Here is a 17,945-nt window from a genome sequence, read left to right on the forward strand (position 1 = left end):
TAAAATGTAACAACTGCTGCTGCCCGTGTTCCGTAGAGCTTGTCGCTCTTATGTAATCGTCCACTTAATTTATTCGTATTAACATTAGCTTGACAATTCGATCTAGAGTTCATACTTATAGGTATAGGTATATTGTTTACGTAATAACTCTTTTTGGCAAGGAATGCGAGTTGCATAAAATATGTATGAACGATATAGGTAAATCACGCTGTATTAATTACTCGTCACTAGCCAGGAAGTAAGTTAGAGTTATAGGTGAGATATTATGTAACGTACTTCGTATTTGTATTTCGACAGTTAGACGATTGCAATTGTGTTCATGTATGACGATGCATATATATATATAAATATATATATATATATATATATATATATATATATATATATATGTATGTATGTATGCATATTCTACATATTTAGTGTTAATAAAATGATTTTAATTTTGCGATACTTTTTGCGTAGTCACTTGTAATTTTACTAGCTTTCTAATAAGCTTAATATTTTGTTAATATTATTTCTTTAATAATATTTTCTTTAATAAAGTTCTAATATCAACTTAATTTTGTATGTTATTATTGTCGAATACTTCTTTTATCTCTAATATTTATATATAATTCTTATAAATTTTTGGAATTACGTAATTGTAAAACGTTTCTGGTAATGTTTCTTTATTAATAGAAGTGATTTAATCTTGATATCTTTAAATAAAGATTTATAAATATGTGATTTTGTATAATTTTAACAAAATTGCTGTATATTCAACTTGTATACTACAGTTGCAAATTTGGCACAAATACTTCTTTTCCAAAATAATTTTGGAAGTGTTGATGCTATTATATTTAAAAAAATTTTATTATTTTTGCTAAATATTCATATAATACTCCCCATAAAAATATATTAAGCATAAAAATAGATAAACCGCAATAAATATTTCAAATCATTATTAAATTATCCATTAGACACAAATTATGCGTGTTTGTCAAATATGACGCAAAGGCGTGAACATATTTTTCACTTCTTCCGTTCTTGTTTTCCTGTTTTTAGACAATTTGTAACAGAATTCAGAATGAATAATTATGATTTATAATTATATAAAAATATTATATTATAATATTAGAATATTAAGAAGTCAAGATGTTACGTAATGTACAGTATATATTTACGTTATAAAAATGGGATTTTATTCCGAATTGGAGTGACTGTCTAGAATGGTATGAAACATTTGAAAATTTGACTGTTGGTGGATGTTTTTTTTTACGATGGCCCTCGTTCTTCTTCACTCTCGGAAAACGGTCCTTGATCGTCTTGACTATACGGTGGCAACGTCGGCTCCTCCAAAATCGTTTCTTCTGCGGGTACTAAACCTTGCAGCCACCTAGCTTGTTCCTCGATTACTGGAATTTTCTCATCGATTAATTTCTCCGTGTCTATCTTATCTAACTCCTCTTGTATGCGTCTTCGCAACGGTCCCTCGATTGCATCCATGATTTGATATCTGGATCCAAAAAGATAATAGAAAATAAAATTATTAAAAGAGAGAGAGAGAGAGAGAAAGCGAATTTTGAAGAGGGAATTATAAGATTTTTTAATTTTTTTCACATGATATAAAAACTCGATGAAATTTTAAAAATAAATGTATGATTAATGTATAGACATTTCTGAATTTTTTCACATTTTTTGATCGCAGTTTTCTTTTAACAAAATATAACTTTTAAAATGGTATTGTGTGTGTGTGTGTGTGTGTGTGTGTGTGTGTGTGTGCGTGCGTGCGCGCGCGCGCGCGCGCACGTGTAAATCTAAAATCGCATCTTTTGAAGAGGAGAGTTTCAAGTCATTTAATTTCGCAAACAAAATATAAGGATTTTTAAAAAAACTATAAAAAAAATAAAATTCAAACATTTTGGAATTAATCAAATAATTCTATCATATTACTTTCGTATAAAAGTTTGAAATGTTTATGAGTTACACAAAAAACGCTTTTTATTTATCTTGTAAAAGAATCTAGAAATATATCCGTAATCTTTTAAATCCTTATCCTAGATTATTTTAATTATGACGTGTGACTTTAGAAAGATTTTGTAAAAGTTAAAAGGTGCAGAAAGGTTTGTTTGAAATCGAGCATGTTGAGATGAACAGAAGAACGTTTAAGAAACACGTACGTTGCGGATTTTCGAAGATTGTCAAGGATACCGATTTCCATGTTAGATACACTTCCTAAAGCTCATTGTAATTTGATCGGTGTCGGAAAATCACCGATTACGGGCGTTACCTTGAAATCGGCGTGAAACGCATATTTCACAAGGTTGCAACTATTACGGCTTACCTTAAAAGGTTCGGCAGTATGTTAATGCTCGCTTCCACGAGATAATCGAGCGTGCCGGCACCGTGGATCCTCGCCTGGATGTTGCCCAGCTCGAGCTCCAGCTCCTCCAGGGTAGCCCGTTTCCGCGTGTCTAACGGCTGGCCCAGCTTCACTTGCACCCGAAAGTATTGGATGGTGAAGGACACGGTGCCGGCGCGCGACAGGAAGCCGCCGATCACGCTCACCTCCCAGTGCGTCTTGCCCTCCAGTTCCTGGGTGCCGACGTCCAGGAGCGCGTACACCTGCATAAGGTACAGCGCGTAAGTACAAAGTCCATTAACAGACGTCACCTACGCACGTGCAAAACCCCAAAACCGTGCGCTGCAATGATTTACAAGCGCGCTGCAACGATTTGCAAGCGTGAAACCTTACGTAATGTTTACGCAACAACGGATGCGATTATGGCCTACGCAGCTGCGTTTGGCAATTTTATCGTAGATGAAATTTATCTATTTAAATCAGATCACAACTTCTCGTTCGTCTAAATATTATATCTTCTATGAATTATATATATAAACTTCTTTTGCGGTTATCCCTGCGGTTATATTATTTTTAGACGCGCTTAGAACTGTTTAGATTAAAGATCACTACACTAAGAAAAAAGTTGTTGGCTAGACTAAATTTTTCAACTTATTAATTAATATTAATTTACATTTCTTGAGTTAAAGTATTTATATATTTAACTTAAAAACACGTAAAATATTTAATGTTCAGTTATTTAATTCAAAGCTCTTGAACTGAAGAAGTTTAATAAATTAAGAAATTTAGTCATCAAGTAACAATTTTTTTTCAGTGTAGTGTGCTAGTTAACTAAGTTTCTTCAAAAAAGCACTTACAACTCCTTTCTCCATAGATATAGTTATATTTCCCATACGATAGAAACTAGCTAGACCGGTGATCCAGGTATGCGACGAAGTCACGGTAAATATGCCAACGCTTTGGGTGTAATCCTTTAATTTGTACGGATCGTAGCCCATTTCGGAAACTTGTCTGCGGGCTTCTGCGATCGCCATGTCAAAGGGTGAAATCGAATTTGGAAAGTATTGCGGTACTTGTGATATTTGCTTGTTCAACTCGCCTCTAAAATATCGATAAAAGAAATAAACAAGTCGAAAAATTATTATAAATTCTTTCTCTGTAAAACAGAATACAAGAGAAAGTTTATTTATTATTATTAAAATGTGTGTGTGTGTGCGTATATGTATATGTGTGTAAAAACTTTCAACGCATATAAAATATATAAATATATATCAAAATATTTAACAAATTTCCATTTTAACGTTAATTTGTTTAGAAAGCTTTTAATAATTTTTTGTATGTTATTATGTATCACATATTTCTTTGATCTCCATTCCTTCTGTCTTTTTTTATTGATCTCTTTAGATAATTTTTGATATAAAAAAATATTTCTTTAAGAATCAAAGTATCGTACCTTACATTTGTGTTAACTTCCTTCAGTATAAATGGTTTAACGCTGTCGAAGATGAAGGTGCCGACGGAATTGATGACACCTTGGAAAACCGAACCGAGGAATCCGAGATTCTTGAAGTCCAAATCAATCTTATCAAAGGTCAGGTCTAAATCGATGTCCTGAGCTTGCAATTTACCATCGGTGCTTACTTCTAACCTAGCGACACCTTCGACGTTTACGCCGGTGAGTTTTACCATAAAATCGCCAGCAGATCTCGAAAGCCATGATGCCAATGTGTACAAACCACGGACGTCGAGAGTATCGATTCTTACTGCGACGAGCACCTCAAAAAATACATTTGCTTATCAACAAAAACGGTAAAATTGAAAATATAAAATAACTTTCAATAATACTATGTTAATTATTAACAATAATAGCAATTATCTTCAACCTATGCCCTATGTAATGCATACACAATCCATACACTCATAATTTAGTTCACGAAATCTAATCAAGAGCAATAAAAAAAGAATATTGTTGTCGCATCAATTTGAGTTTTTCCTTTTTCCAAATATCTTCTTGTTTGATCTTTGTCACTTTCATGAATTTTTTTGATAATCTGTTTTAATTTACCTGCATACGCGCCAGTTCTGACTCTACGTGTTCGATACGAAATTTGGAAAGCCCGTAAACATTAATCTGCTTAAAATTCATCGTGTACATGGAGAAGGAATGCTTCATATCCGGCACTGGCATTGGATCCGGTATCGGCGCGCCCGGAAGTCCAACGGGATCGTCTTGCTGATAATGCTTGAGGATCGCACGAATTTGATCACCAAGCCGCTGCTCGCCCGCTGCCATCTGAGCTGTCGCATTCTTGTCTGAAATAATTTTTATCACGCTAAATTGACAAGTCAAACCGTGCTATATTAATTTATTGTGAGCTAAATAAATGTAGAAAAATAGACTAGATATTATAAAAACAATTTTACGAGAAACAAATTTTTATTTGTCAGATTGTTGAGATTTAAAAATTATCATTAGACGTAAGTTAGTTCAGAGAATTAATGATTGAGACTTACAAATAAGATAATTCAATACCATATCGATCTATGTTATGTGGATGCCCCTTGCACTATACGTTGCATTGCGTAAGAAGAATAAATTGTTTACTTGAAAAGTAAAGTAGCAATTGACGCATCGTAATTATTATGAAACAAGTAGATACGTCAGTCATTTTTAATTTCTACAGTAAAAATTACAATTAGAATTAGTTTTTTGAATTTAATTTTTTTCAGTCAGATTACTTCTAAGTTGCAAAAAAACGCAACTAGAAAAATTATAATTTTTCTTACGCATGTAATTTTCAATTGAAAATATTTAGTAACATTTAAATAATTTACAGAAAACAATAATAAGTAAAACTAAATGTAATGTGAATAACACAAGTAATTCACAGATAATGGAAAACCAAAAACCATGGTCAAAACATCATTGTAAGAAGTTTTTTAAATAAATTTAGCCAGTCGTGTCGAACAAATAAATTATTTTGGTTATTTATTTACTGGCGAAAAGAAGACTCACATACATATAACAAAACTATTGAACAATAAATAATAATCCAAAATAATATCAAATGCAGTACTTGTAATAATCAAAGTTTTAGCTTTAATATTATCTGAAATAAAAAAGTAAACTTTATACTTTAACTTTATATTATACTATAACTTTATACTTGTGTTATTTTCGGTTAAAGTAATTAAAAAGTTCATTATCCATTTGTTTTTTGTTATAAAGTATTTTATTATATTAAGATATTATTTAAAAAATTAAAAATAAAAAGTCTTGGTGAATCGATGCGGAATAGTATTAAAATGGTTATAATACTATTTCATATCGGTTTACGGAGTTTTACTTTAAAATTTCAAATTAATAGAATAAATCATGTTTAATTTCGGGAAATTCGACAAGATCATATCTAAAGGCAAATGCCATACCTATCGAAGATGGCGAGATGTTGTTTAGTTTTGATTCCTCGCTTGCATACAAGGGATACAGGAAGCAGCACATCACCAGAAAAACCGTCGCGTACACCCGCATTTCCGATCGTGTCTCGCACCGCATGTTTATCCCTTAACACTTCCTCTGAGAGACACGGCAATATGTATCATTTAATACCTGGCCCTATTGACCATAAATATTATCGCGTCGTAATCGAATCATAAATTTCTCGGAATCCTCTCCGAGTGTTTCCCGTCGTCGAGTTTCTCCCTAGGAAACCCTTTACCATTCGCTCTTAGATTGATAAGAAATTAATAATGTATCAATTAGTTGCACGAGCACAGTTGCGACGGACTTGATTCACCATTGAAACACTGATGGTTCTTTTTTCTGCTTACTTAAGGTACAAAAGTGCAAAGTGCTTATCAGTAGACGAAGACGAGCAGTGTGGTAGCCGACTATGGAGGCGTGTGTGCACGCGTTCGACTGGCACGGCAGTGAATTTAGTGGAACGATATCTCCGACAGGTCATTGAGGGGACAAGGGTCAATCGCTTTATCTCTACGCCTTTCTCTCTCTCTCTATCTCGTCACCCTTCTTTTTGCGTTACTTCCTTTTTATCCACCTCTTTCTCTCTGTTCGCCATCCAATTCTGATCTCTTGCTTTAACGACATTAGCGTGAGTTGCGCAGGTCGCATTGTCATATAGTCGAGCCAGCAAAAGTGATCTTCATGACGTTTTTTTTATCCTGAACGTAATGCTTTGATTTAGGAACCTGCAAATCAAATTGTAAAGGTCATAAATGCTATATAACACCATTTTTAAGAGGTATTTCAGAAATATTTTAACAGAAAAGTGAAACATTTAAAGATTACAAAATATATCTGCAATATTTCTGAGACAACTCTGAAATAGCCGCGATCTTTGCACTTTATATAAACCTTAATAAAAAAAATTGCTGAATAGTTACTAAAACAATTTGTAACTTCTCTGAAATATCATTTTAAAAAGTACTAAAATGGCTGAAATTTTTTTAAAACATTGCTAACTATAAAACCATTTAAATATAATAAATTTAAATACAATTTCTGAAATAATATTTGAATTTATTATATTCAAAGGATATACTGTATCCTATTGCACTTTTGACTTTATTTATACTAATTTTTTAAAATTCTATTTCTAGATACGATTTTAAACTTACTATATGTAGTTTTTAGAAACTTTAGATGTTGCAATATTTCATTTTGCAGAATTCTTTCAGAATTATTATATATCAAATGTGAAATAAAATTAATTCGTTGTCGCTAGTGATAGTTAACAATAAATAATCAAAATTCTTTACAGTCGACTCACCTGTCAAATTTTTATTAATTCCAAAAAATTAATTGACATGTTTTGACTTTTTCTTTCTAGAATAAAGTCCTTTTAATATGTGAAAGTTGAAATCGTCTGAAAACTTTCAACAATTGTATGAAAAAGAACTCAATATCAATTACTGGCAATCGATGATAAAAGATCACCGCGGAAATCAATTTTGCAGATATCTTAAAAAAAACCATCTTCATATTCTTTTAATCTCGATTTCTTCTAAAGTAATTATATCATATTGCATACTGCATATCGGAGTTTAAACATGTGTTCTGATTCAAAACTGTATAACATATGTATCTTCCTCTCTGTAACAAATAATAATAAATATTTAAAATATTGTAATTAAAAATAAATTATAATATTCTTTTTGATGATTTTTGTTTTTTAATGATGCAAGACTTTTTGTGGTCAAATTATTCTGTAAATCTAAAACTTTAGGATACAATCTTGTAGTCTGAGGATTCGCATTTAATGACGACAAAAACAATCGTGAAAGATACGAGGCAATTTGAATGCGACTGTGCGACGAATCTCGTGACTGACGATTTGAAATCTATCGAAATGCGATTCTCGAAATATCGAAGTAGCGAGATGGTCGCAGAAACAAGTCTCGCCGTGGCGGCTTCTCCGTCTAGCGATTGGCTGATAGTCTAGCTGCTAGAGGAGAGGGGGAGGGGGACTTAATTGTTAATTCAACGCAGTTCCATCCTACCAATCCTACCATATCGGAATGGAACAGTTTCTTCTGGTTTTTGCTGGTTTCTTCGCGATATTTGCCGTGTGACACATTTTTTGGTAATATTTCTTTTTTTGTTACATGAGGCACGTGTGTCGTGTGTCATGTTACATGAGTGTATAATGATCAGTGTTCAATTTAACTAATAAATGGCGCGAAATTACAATCCGGAGAAATTGAATCGTAACCATAAACGCCACAGACAGACGTGGAATTCTTCTTCGTGCACGCTCACATTTTCTCGAGATGAACTGAAACTCTGCGGTGAAAAAATACCCTCTGAGGTATCCTATGAATCTTCACGGTCGTGGCAATGCAGCGTTTGTAATTATAGTCACCTGAACGTGTAGTAGCGGCTCCGTGTTTATTTATAGCACGCAGAGTTTTTTTTCAGCGAACTCACGCGTGTGCGTGAATTCTGAGCGCGCATGCGTATGTTCACCACGCCAGCGCCGCGTATATTACATACGTGTAACTATATACTACCACATATTCGCGCGTGATGATCGCGCGACGAATCTCTTTCTTTTGTGACAGATGTGGGAGTGTGTCGTTGAAACATGTGACGACGAGGGTGGCCTCCAAGTGTTTTGACGCAGCGGATATTTCCTTAAAAATAGGAGTTACTCGTCGCAATAAGCGCCTTTCCGTGCCACGAGGAACTCCGCTCCGTTGAGATGAGCGGCGTTTGAAGGACTCCGGATGGTTGATCTGTCAGTGAAGGAGATGTGCGGTGAAATGCCACGGGATTAGCGAGTGCACAACATTTTTCCACGACTCGCGCGGTTAACGAACAAACGGGAGAATTATGTCGAAGCCCGATCCGCCGAAATTCGTCACGGCACTTTTCTCCTTCAAGGGGAAGAATAACGATGAAGTACGTGATATCTTTTTCTTTCTCCCTATCATAATGCATGTTCTAAATATTGCATTCCTAGAACGATGTGTTGTAGTTTCTAAAAATGCGTTTGTTGTGTCTTGTATGCAGTGTTTTTGTTTTTTTTTCCTCACAGTTATGCTTCAAGAAAGGCGATATAATAACGATCACTCAAGTGGACGATGAAGGCTGGTGGGAGGGCACGTTGAACGACAAGACTGGTTGGTTTCCCTCGAATTATGTCAAGGAATATAGAGTTCCAGGTAGATATAAATAGATTTAAGTATTCTGAGCTCACTTTTATCTATTTAATCTATTTATATGACCTTTTTTTATTATTTAATATTTTAGAATAGAATAAAATTGAATTTATTCTATTGAAATTTATTTTATTTAAATAGAACGTTTTCTTTCTTTTATTAGTTTATCTAACACAGCCTTTAATACCTATACTTTTAAATTATATATTTTTTTATTATTTTGTTATAATATTGTCAAAGGTTTTTTTAAATTCATGTTTGGTGTCTTTATCTTCTTTCTCTTGAACTTTTTAAAATCTTTTTTTTACAATTTTCCTTTTTTATTACAAATACCTTTACATATGTCTAAATCTTTTTAATATTCTATATACGTTAATATATTTTCATATTTTGTATGTTATAATTGCTCAAAATAATTATTATATATATTATATATTCTAATATGTATATACAGATGGTGGTCTTGCGTCAATTAAGACGTCTCCAGAAAGGAGTCCACAAGAGTCACCTGCACATCAAAAGCTCAATCGTGATATAGTGCTGAAAGATATTGTTGATTCTGAAAGAGTAAATGTAGCTGAATTGCAAGGACTAGTGAATAATTTTTTACAACCTCTTGAAACGTCGAACATGTAAGTCATTTAGTGGCTTAATAAGATACAAGAATAAACAATATGTATCTTGTAAAATAATTGCAATTATATGTAGATTGAAGAAAGAAGAGTATAAGCAGTTACTTGGTAATGTACATGAGGTCTTGGAGACTCATCAGTGTTTATTGGCAAATTTGGAAGGAACTGTTTTACAAGGACTCTCTGCAAGAGTAGGAAATCTCTTTCTAACTATCGCGCCAAGGCTAAAATCTATTCACACAACATATTGTAACAATCACCCGCAAGCTGTTTGTATATTAGATAGATACAGGTATATCTTTTTTGATGGTGCTATACCACAAATTAACTTTACCTTTAATATGAAATCTTTCTGTCTTTCGAGAGATGACCAAATATACTTGCTTACTTGGAGATTAAATTCATATGTCGGATATTTTGTTTCTACCACAAAATATTTTTCTGTTAAAAATTTTTAATATTATACAAAGTGTTCCTTGAATATTCTAAATGATTTTAAGAAATATTTTTATCAAGAAACTTGCTGATTTATCTAATTTTATGAAATTTTTCAAGAAATTAAATCTTTTAATAAATTTTTAACATAGTATATTCCACTAGAAAATATATAGTGTGTATTATTGAAGCAGTGTTATGATTGTTGAAAGCTAATTGCTTGCAAATATATAAATTATATTTTACTATTTTAGAGATGAATTAAATGAATTTATGGAGCGTAGCGGAGCAATATCACCTGGTATATTGGTATTAACTACTGGTCTTAGCAAGCCGTTTCGAAGATTGGATAAGTATTCTGCTATGCTTCAAGAATTAGAAAGATACACCGAAAAAAATCATCCCGATAGAGGAGATACTCAACGTAGCATAGCAGTATATAGAGAAATCGCGGTATAATAATTTATTTTTTTATTTATAAGAAAATATGAGTGTTTGATTGAAATTTGCTTATCATGATCTACTTTATTTGTAGGAGCATTGCGCTTCTATACGTAAGCAGCGTGAATTAGCGCTTCAAATATTAACTAGTGGAATTAAAGGTTGGGAAGGCGAAGAATTAAATTCATTAGGCGAGATTATTCATGTTGGATCTGTGACTTTAGCAACTGGTGTAGAGCGTAGAGATAGATATTTCATTTTATTTCCTACCACACTGTTAGTACTTAGTACTAGTGCTAGGATGAGTTCTTTCATTTACGAGGTAGATTGGAAATAATCTTTATCATATTATTTTGCAAACATAATTTAAATTATCAAGATTTTAATTCATATTGCGATTATTTGCATAGGGAAAACTTCCGTTAACTGGCATAAATGTAACTGGAATTGAAGATACGGATGAACTAAGAAATGCTCTGGAGATCACTGGTATGATATCTATATTTTATTCAAATGTTTCAATATTTGATTTAATGTGTATCATAATTATGTTACAAGATAGAAATAAAAAGCACTGTTTTGTAATGTAGGAACAAGGAAATGTATTAACACATATATTCTTTATTTCCCAAAAATACGCTAAAAAAAGAAATTCTTTTTTGAGAATATTTTTATTTTCAAAATGTTAAATATGTGAAATGAGTTTATATAATGTTAAATAGATATAACTTGCTTACATGAAGAATTTTATTCAAGATTTTTATCAAGAAAAATTTTATTATTTAATGATAATTATCAAGAAATATTTTCATTATTTAATGATAATCTTCATGAATTGAAAAGAAAAAATACAGAAAATTATACAGAAAATAGCAATATCTTCAAATCAATGAGAATTTTTTAAATACTATTATTAAAACAATTATATTGTGTTTTTTAGATGAATATTATAATACATTGAAATAAAAAATATATAATATATATAATATCTTGCTAAAATTTAAGATTATTAAATTCTTTAAAAAGGATTAAATTACATATATACAAGATTATCACTGTTTCATATTTATTCATATTATATTCTTTTTTTATTTGAAACAATGATCGTTAAATGGGATATATTTTAATTTGATACTAGTATTTTTTTATGTGGCAATACTTACTAAAAATAATTGTACGAGTAATAAAATTCAATACACATGTTTTAAGGGCCAATGATTGAAAGCATCGTTGTGGTGTGTGGTACAAAGGAGGAGAGACAACGTTGGATCGATCTCTTAATCCAGGAACATTGCACTAACCTTTTGAAATCGCCAACCGTGCCTCGTGTGAGTTGCCATCATCCTCCATACGCTCGACTCTCGAGATATTTTGCGAAGCTCGTGAGGAGAAAAGTCATATATCCTGAGTTGATAAAAAAATTGTTATACATTCAATATGTCTTGAGGCCAGATTTGAGTAATGTAAAAAGGAGAAAGTGTAATGTGACCTATACTATTTTTCCTGCTCATACTAGCGAGGGATCAGAGTCAGATACACCTACGGAAAGTAATATAGAAGAGGAGCCGCGAGTATTGCGTAAATCCTCGTTAATACTGGACGTTAGATATGTAATAAACAATAATGACCTTAGTAATGTCGGAATAACTAGTACTTCCTCGCTCACGAATTTCGCACCGAGAGTTGACTGCGACAATCGATGTACCTTCGAGACTAGTAAGAGTTTACCCGCTGATGCTGCAATGAGTCACGTCCTGCCAAATGTTCCACTCGCGTCAAGCAAGTCGTACACGTCGAAACTTCAAGCACGCGATAACTTTTGTCGAGACCATTTGGAAAGTCCACATGGAAATTACAGTAATCTAACTATGAATTATAAATATTTGAGGGCGATCGAAGAGTCTTATCCAAAAAACATGGACATCCCAGTTCGGTATTCCATTTCTACCCGGAACGATAATCGCGATAGTGTCGGGGGAGAATTTCGAGAAACGTGCGCAAATATTAGCTTACGCTCTTCGGATTCGGGAATGGCCGAAAGTTATCATTTACGTTCATCTGAAATCAATTCCTGTTACAAGTCGTATACGTCTAGTAATACTAAATATACGGATCCCGTAAGAACGTCCCATAGCGAAAGTGACAATGATGAGAATAAGTTCGAGCATCAATGTATTTGCACCTCACCGTTTGGCTCTACGCCTCGAGACAGTGCTCACTCGCAGGCTTCGTTAAAAAATATTGAATGTACAAGCTTGACGAAACCTAATGATGGTAGTAGCGATACTAATAACGATTCCAGTAATAGAGAAAGGAAAGTTCAAGAGACAGTATTAATTCACCCTCTGATAAATTATGGAAATATACAAGGGAAAAGATATACGCAGCCGATACCATATGCGCATCAGTGCGTAATTAAGAAAATCGGGAGACACGCTGTGCGTCCAATCCAGCCAATTATGGAGGAACATGACGAGCCAACAAATCAAGTGTATTCATCTGGATTGTATGCTCATTGGTGGCTCAAGAAGTCTATCCCGATATTTGGATGCGCAGAACAAGGCAAGCTTCCATGGCATGGCTGTTTCTTTGATCATTTCAGTTTTTAACCATGCTGGTGTTTTTACTAATTATCATTTTCTATTAAAAGTCGTATGCTCTTATTTCACAGCCATGTTGTGTGAAGTAAGCTATCGCTTTACTAACACAATACATTATAGAATAGTCTCAGAACATCACAAATTTTTGTGCGTATGCCTTTATTTTATCACCATCGTCATTATTCTTCGCAAAAGATTATAATTAGCTCAATTTTGAGTAGACACAGCTTTATGGTAGGGCGTGCACTCCAGAATACATAATATAATTATGATCATAGTATTTCTCTTTTTTATCTTGTGTATCTTTATATTAAAAATTATTTTTATTAATCCTAATTGATATTCGCAGTTCAAATGGACTCTGATATTTCTTTCAATTATATATTAAATTTTTAGATAGCGTTATGAAAAATTATTTATGACAAATGGTTTTGACAATCTTACAAAATTATAATTAGTATTTTCCGTATTTTGATTAAAAACAAGTTACATTAATACAAAACGTTAAGTAAAGATATATTAATTTAATTTTGTCACTGGTATGCTAGACGTGCGAGTACCAATTAGAATTAAAATAGAATCTTGCAAAAAATAAATATAAATTTTATAATATAAATTACATTTTAACAAAAAAACTTTTATCTCGTGCATGTATACAATAGATTCTATTATGTACTAATATTGTCAAAATATTACAAACGATGTTATACACTATAGCAGACGAGCAATCAGCCGAACGGGAAGCATCAACGACTGGAGCACTGTACATCTCCAGGAATTAAGACACCTTGGAGTATTGCATCATTAAGACCCGCTCCTCCCCTGTATTCTAAGAATTTTGGAAAAATAGATACTACTACAGACACATCACGCCCATCACGATCATGCAGTAAGAATGTGTTAATGCTAAACATTAAATGATTTCATTTGTGACTAAATTTCATATGTTTTCAATTGTGTGTTCTATATTACAGATGAGCGACAATTTGAAGAAGATGCGATTATACTGAAAGTAATAGAAGGTTATTGTCTTTCTGTTAATGCTAGATTTACCGTACATTCTGGAGAGTCTAATTGTAAGTATCTAATAGTATCGATAGCTATTGAAATTTTTCGAAGCGTCTTTTATATCAAGAAATAATGCTTATTTTTTAGCAATGCTAGATTATGAGTCACAAAAATTACGAGATAGGATATCATTGACGCATAACAGAGGCAACTGGGAATCTTGTAATGACAGGCAAGTATAAAAATATGTTTGAAAAAATACACGATTCTCCTTTCTTACACCAAATATTGAAAAATATTTGATAAATATTTATTAAAATAAATTGCATTAATTTGTATGAAAAATATTTTATCATTATGTTATTCATTAAATTGATGGAGAAAAATGGAAAAAAATCATGTTTTTTCTTTTCCTTAATTCTTATTTTTAATTGTTATGCTATATAAATTTAGAAATTAGACAATATAATCATAACAGTTGTAACAGAAATTAATAATATTAAATTAATAAATTAATAATAATAAATTAATAACACGATAATCAGTGTTGCCGCTTAGATAACTTACAATTACCTAGATAGATAAGTTACATGTAAACGTATCTTACTATTAATTAAATAATTTAAAATAAAAACAATATATTCATACTTTTATTCATAATTACTTCTCAAAAACAAGAATTTTAACAATTCAATTTGATAAAAAGATGTTTCTCTTTTGTCTTGAATCAATAAAAATCAAAGTTGGAAAATAAAATAAAAAATATAGACGGAATATATAAGTACATTAATATTTATACTTTTTATACACAGGACATTATCGGAAACGGTTAAAACCTTGAAGAATCAAATGACCGATTTACAGTCGCAAATGTCGTTACTAACAAAACAATTGGATGAGGAGAGAAGATCGCGACTCTCATTAGCAGCTACGGTAAAACGCAGTATGGGAGTTATAGATGGATAAAGATGACGATAACATTGAAGAATTATATTACAACAAAAGAGTATTACAAAAATAAATTTTCACAATGTTCATTTCATACAAATTTAATAATAAAACGCATAATATATCGCGTGTTGTTGCGGAATGTTTTCATAAAGTTTACTATTTTTATGATACATATATATGTGATAAATATAAGAATGAGATTCTTTGCATATTTATGTGAAAATTATTTATATATTTTTTTAGTATATTGCATACAACTCGGCAATAAAAAATACTCAGAAAATTGTGTCATGTTATTAAAATAATTGCCGATATGAATTATTTTTGTTGATATTTATTTAAGTTGATTTACTTTTAGAGCTAGTAAATATTGGATTACTTATTAAAAGACTTACATTTTGATCCTAAAATAGTCTTTATATGTACAGCTTATAATGAAAAAATTTACAAATGTAATACTATTGCAATTAGAATGCCAAATTGGGATTTTTTTTTCCTAAATTTGAGTTTCTTATTATCATGGCGAATTTTGGGGGAATAAAAGTTTAGAGAAATTTCAGGAAAATATAAAGATGCACAGGGTAGAAATTCACCAATTTATAATATATAGATTTTTATTATACCTATTGTATTTGTGACACAATACTGACTGCAATGATTGTTACAATATAAATAGGATGGTAAGAAACTTTTAATTGTCAAAAATATGCAAATTTATTATAATAATTTGATAGTTGATAAATTGCTGAGAGCAATATTAATGTAACATAACTCGCCTTTACAATGCAATATATAATTTTGGATCCAGAAAAATTATGTATTTATCGTAACTTGTTCTTTATACGCTCCAATTCGTTAACTCTACTTCGCGCATGTTCCAATCTATGCCATGCCATTTGCAATACCTTTTGACTCGCATATCCAGAACCTTCGTGTGGCTGACCTGCAACAAAGAAATATTATTAGACACATGTGATAAAAAGGAAAAAGCGATGGAAATGATATTATTAAATGAATGGATGTACCAGTAGAAACTTGCGTGAGATAATTAATCTGTTCACTTAATTTGGATTCCAATTGTCCTAAGGTTTTCAAGAACTGGTGCGTCTGTGACTCTGCCTGCTTCAAGCTTGATTTCTCCTTGCTTAATTCTGTACAAGCATGTCCTGCGCAACATCATCTCAATTATACATACTTCTTGTATAATATATCAAATATTTTTGGATCGGGTATTTATGTTTTTGTATTTGGCCATGTTTTGCACATTTATTGTGCAAATATAATTTGTACTTCAACATACAAAGAATTTATATTAAAACCCGTTTTCACACAATATGCATAAAAAAATATTAGTATCAAATTAAAATTAATATATTTTATTTAACAAATATTTCATATATAAGTTCTTTTGCATATATATAATTACATAATTTAACCTTTAAAGAATTTTACAATTTTAACTTTTAGTAAATTATATTTGTGTTCTAATATTATAAATATAAATCATCTAAAAAGCATAATACATGATTATTTTCATAATAGTATTAAAAAAATTTTAATTCTTGGTTTGATAATATTATTTTCTTATCTGATATTTCTCTTCTCAACCCATAAAAATTATTAAATGTGAATATATCTTTCTTGATAAAATTATTTAAAAAAGTTGAAGATATTCTCAAAATAAGAATGTTTTTTTTCTATGTAATAACAAAAAACTTAACTATAACTTGAAAATGATACTCTCTTTCATAAGCTTAAATAAAAATAGCGCACACGCGTGTGTATGTATATGTATGAAACAGAGGAAAGAAAACTCTTGATCAAGCCTTAGTCTTCTTCATATTTCTTTATGGAATGGAAACCTAGACTATTCAAATACAATAAAAAGAGATTGACATTTGAGACTTGATATTGTGATGGTACTAAAATGAATGCTATAATACAAGGTTGAATTGACAACGTACTAATGTGTCCATCTCCTCCGAACTGAGAATAAGAAATCAACTGTCCATCACATGTCATTGACACATTCCTATTTTAGCTATATGTATAGCTAGATGTGGAGATAACAGTCTTAAAAATTTATCATCGCTGATAAGTGGCCTGTTCTTTTTGACTGCACTGGTGGAACAAATTAAAGTGAGACAAATCTATTTTTTCTCATTCTAACTTGTTGCACCAGTGCAGCGGTGCAAAGAAAAAGAATAGGCCAAATGTTGAGGGGAAAAAAACACGAGGCCAGTCCTCATCAAGATTGTTAGACCAGTAAAAAAAGAACAAAATGTTAAAATTCTATTGCTACAGTAAAGATGACAGAAAACAAATCGAGACGAATTGTGCGCTCTCGTATGCGATTACATTAAATAAAAACCACGATTTTCAGTCATGATAAACCGATTAAAGAGAAATAATCTTTATTGAATCACAAGTTTACGAAAGAATGTGTATTAAGTTAAAATTAACCTAACCTAACTTTTTGGTTAACGATATATTGTGAAAACGTCTAAATAAGCCGTAAAAATGTTTGACGATTACCTGCACATTGTAAACATAATATAATATCTTTCTCGATAGTTTCCAAAATCTGGATCCTCTCCATCGGCGGTGTCATTGTGCCTCTTATTTGTATGCACCTACAGCTATCTTTGAATCAGGGATTTGGATAAGTCTGCTGAACACCTTTCAGTAAATTTCACTCAGTCCAATTTATCAGTGATCACAGTAAAAAAATATTGAGAACCGTTAAATATATCGAATAATACTAAGGTAAACAAATTGAAAAAATAGGACCTCAGACTGTCTCTAACCTCTCAGACTACCAGTACTACCACCGCCACCACGGCCTTTTTCGTGTGC

At 31.6% G+C, this 17,945-nt stretch overlaps 3 protein-coding genes across 8 annotated transcripts; 1 reads left to right on the forward strand and 2 right to left on the reverse strand.

Moving 5' to 3' along the window:
• Nucleotides 1-1,087: 1,087 nt before the first annotated feature.
• On the reverse strand, nt 1,088-8,360 carry LOC105839904. Of its 2 annotated transcripts, none has more exons than XM_028193270.2 (8): nt 8,224-8,360; nt 7,132-7,454; nt 5,771-6,550; nt 4,407-4,654; nt 3,795-4,117; nt 3,199-3,442; nt 2,324-2,604; nt 1,088-1,495 (listed from the first exon to the last, which is right to left on the reverse strand). In XM_028193270.2, exons 3-8 carry the CDS (start codon nt 5,895-5,897, stop codon nt 1,255-1,257), a joined length of 1,464 nt encoding a protein of 487 aa, XP_028049071.1. In that variant the 5' UTR covers nt 5,898-6,550; nt 7,132-7,454; nt 8,224-8,360; the 3' UTR covers nt 1,088-1,254. The 2 variants fall into 2 exon arrangements, with proteins under 2 accessions (XP_028049071.1, XP_012541994.1); XM_012686540.3 differs by lacking the exon at nt 8,224-8,360 and adding an exon at nt 7,871-7,950.
• A 258-nt stretch (nt 8,361-8,618) lies between these two features.
• LOC105839888 (rho guanine nucleotide exchange factor 7) lies at nt 8,619-15,887 on the forward strand. 4 transcript variants are annotated; one of them, XM_012686518.3, is made up of 12 exons: nt 8,619-8,762; nt 8,899-9,025; nt 9,477-9,654; nt 9,731-9,946; nt 10,344-10,542; nt 10,625-10,852; nt 10,941-11,019; nt 11,740-11,858; nt 13,848-14,019; nt 14,105-14,206; nt 14,286-14,370; nt 14,951-15,887. In XM_012686518.3, exons 1-12 carry the CDS (start codon nt 8,694-8,696, stop codon nt 15,102-15,104), a joined length of 1,728 nt encoding a protein of 575 aa, XP_012541972.1. In that variant the 5' UTR covers nt 8,619-8,693; the 3' UTR covers nt 15,105-15,887. The 4 variants fall into 4 exon arrangements, with proteins under 4 accessions (XP_012541972.1, XP_012541981.1, XP_012541965.1 ...); XM_012686527.3 differs by having other exon boundaries at nt 13,851-14,019; XM_012686511.3 differs by lacking the exons at nt 14,105-14,206; nt 14,286-14,370; nt 14,951-15,887 and having other exon boundaries at nt 11,740-13,092; nt 13,848-13,979.
• Nucleotides 15,686-17,925, reverse strand: LOC105839875 (mediator of RNA polymerase II transcription subunit 11). 2 transcript variants are annotated; one of them, XM_012686497.3, is made up of 3 exons: nt 17,625-17,911; nt 16,115-16,255; nt 15,686-16,032 (listed from the first exon to the last, which is right to left on the reverse strand). In XM_012686497.3, exons 1-3 carry the CDS (start codon nt 17,698-17,700, stop codon nt 15,911-15,913), a joined length of 339 nt encoding a protein of 112 aa, XP_012541951.1. In that variant the 5' UTR covers nt 17,701-17,911; the 3' UTR covers nt 15,686-15,910. The 2 variants fall into 2 exon arrangements, with proteins under 2 accessions (XP_012541951.1, XP_012541942.1); XM_012686488.3 differs by having other exon boundaries at nt 15,686-16,255; nt 17,625-17,925.
• Between the last annotated feature and the right edge of the window lie 20 nt (nt 17,926-17,945).

The sequence above is a fragment of the Monomorium pharaonis genome, chromosome 3, assembly GCF_013373865.1.
Source record: "Monomorium pharaonis isolate MP-MQ-018 chromosome 3, ASM1337386v2, whole genome shotgun sequence".
NCBI lineage: Eukaryota > Metazoa > Arthropoda > Insecta > Hymenoptera > Formicidae > Monomorium > Monomorium pharaonis.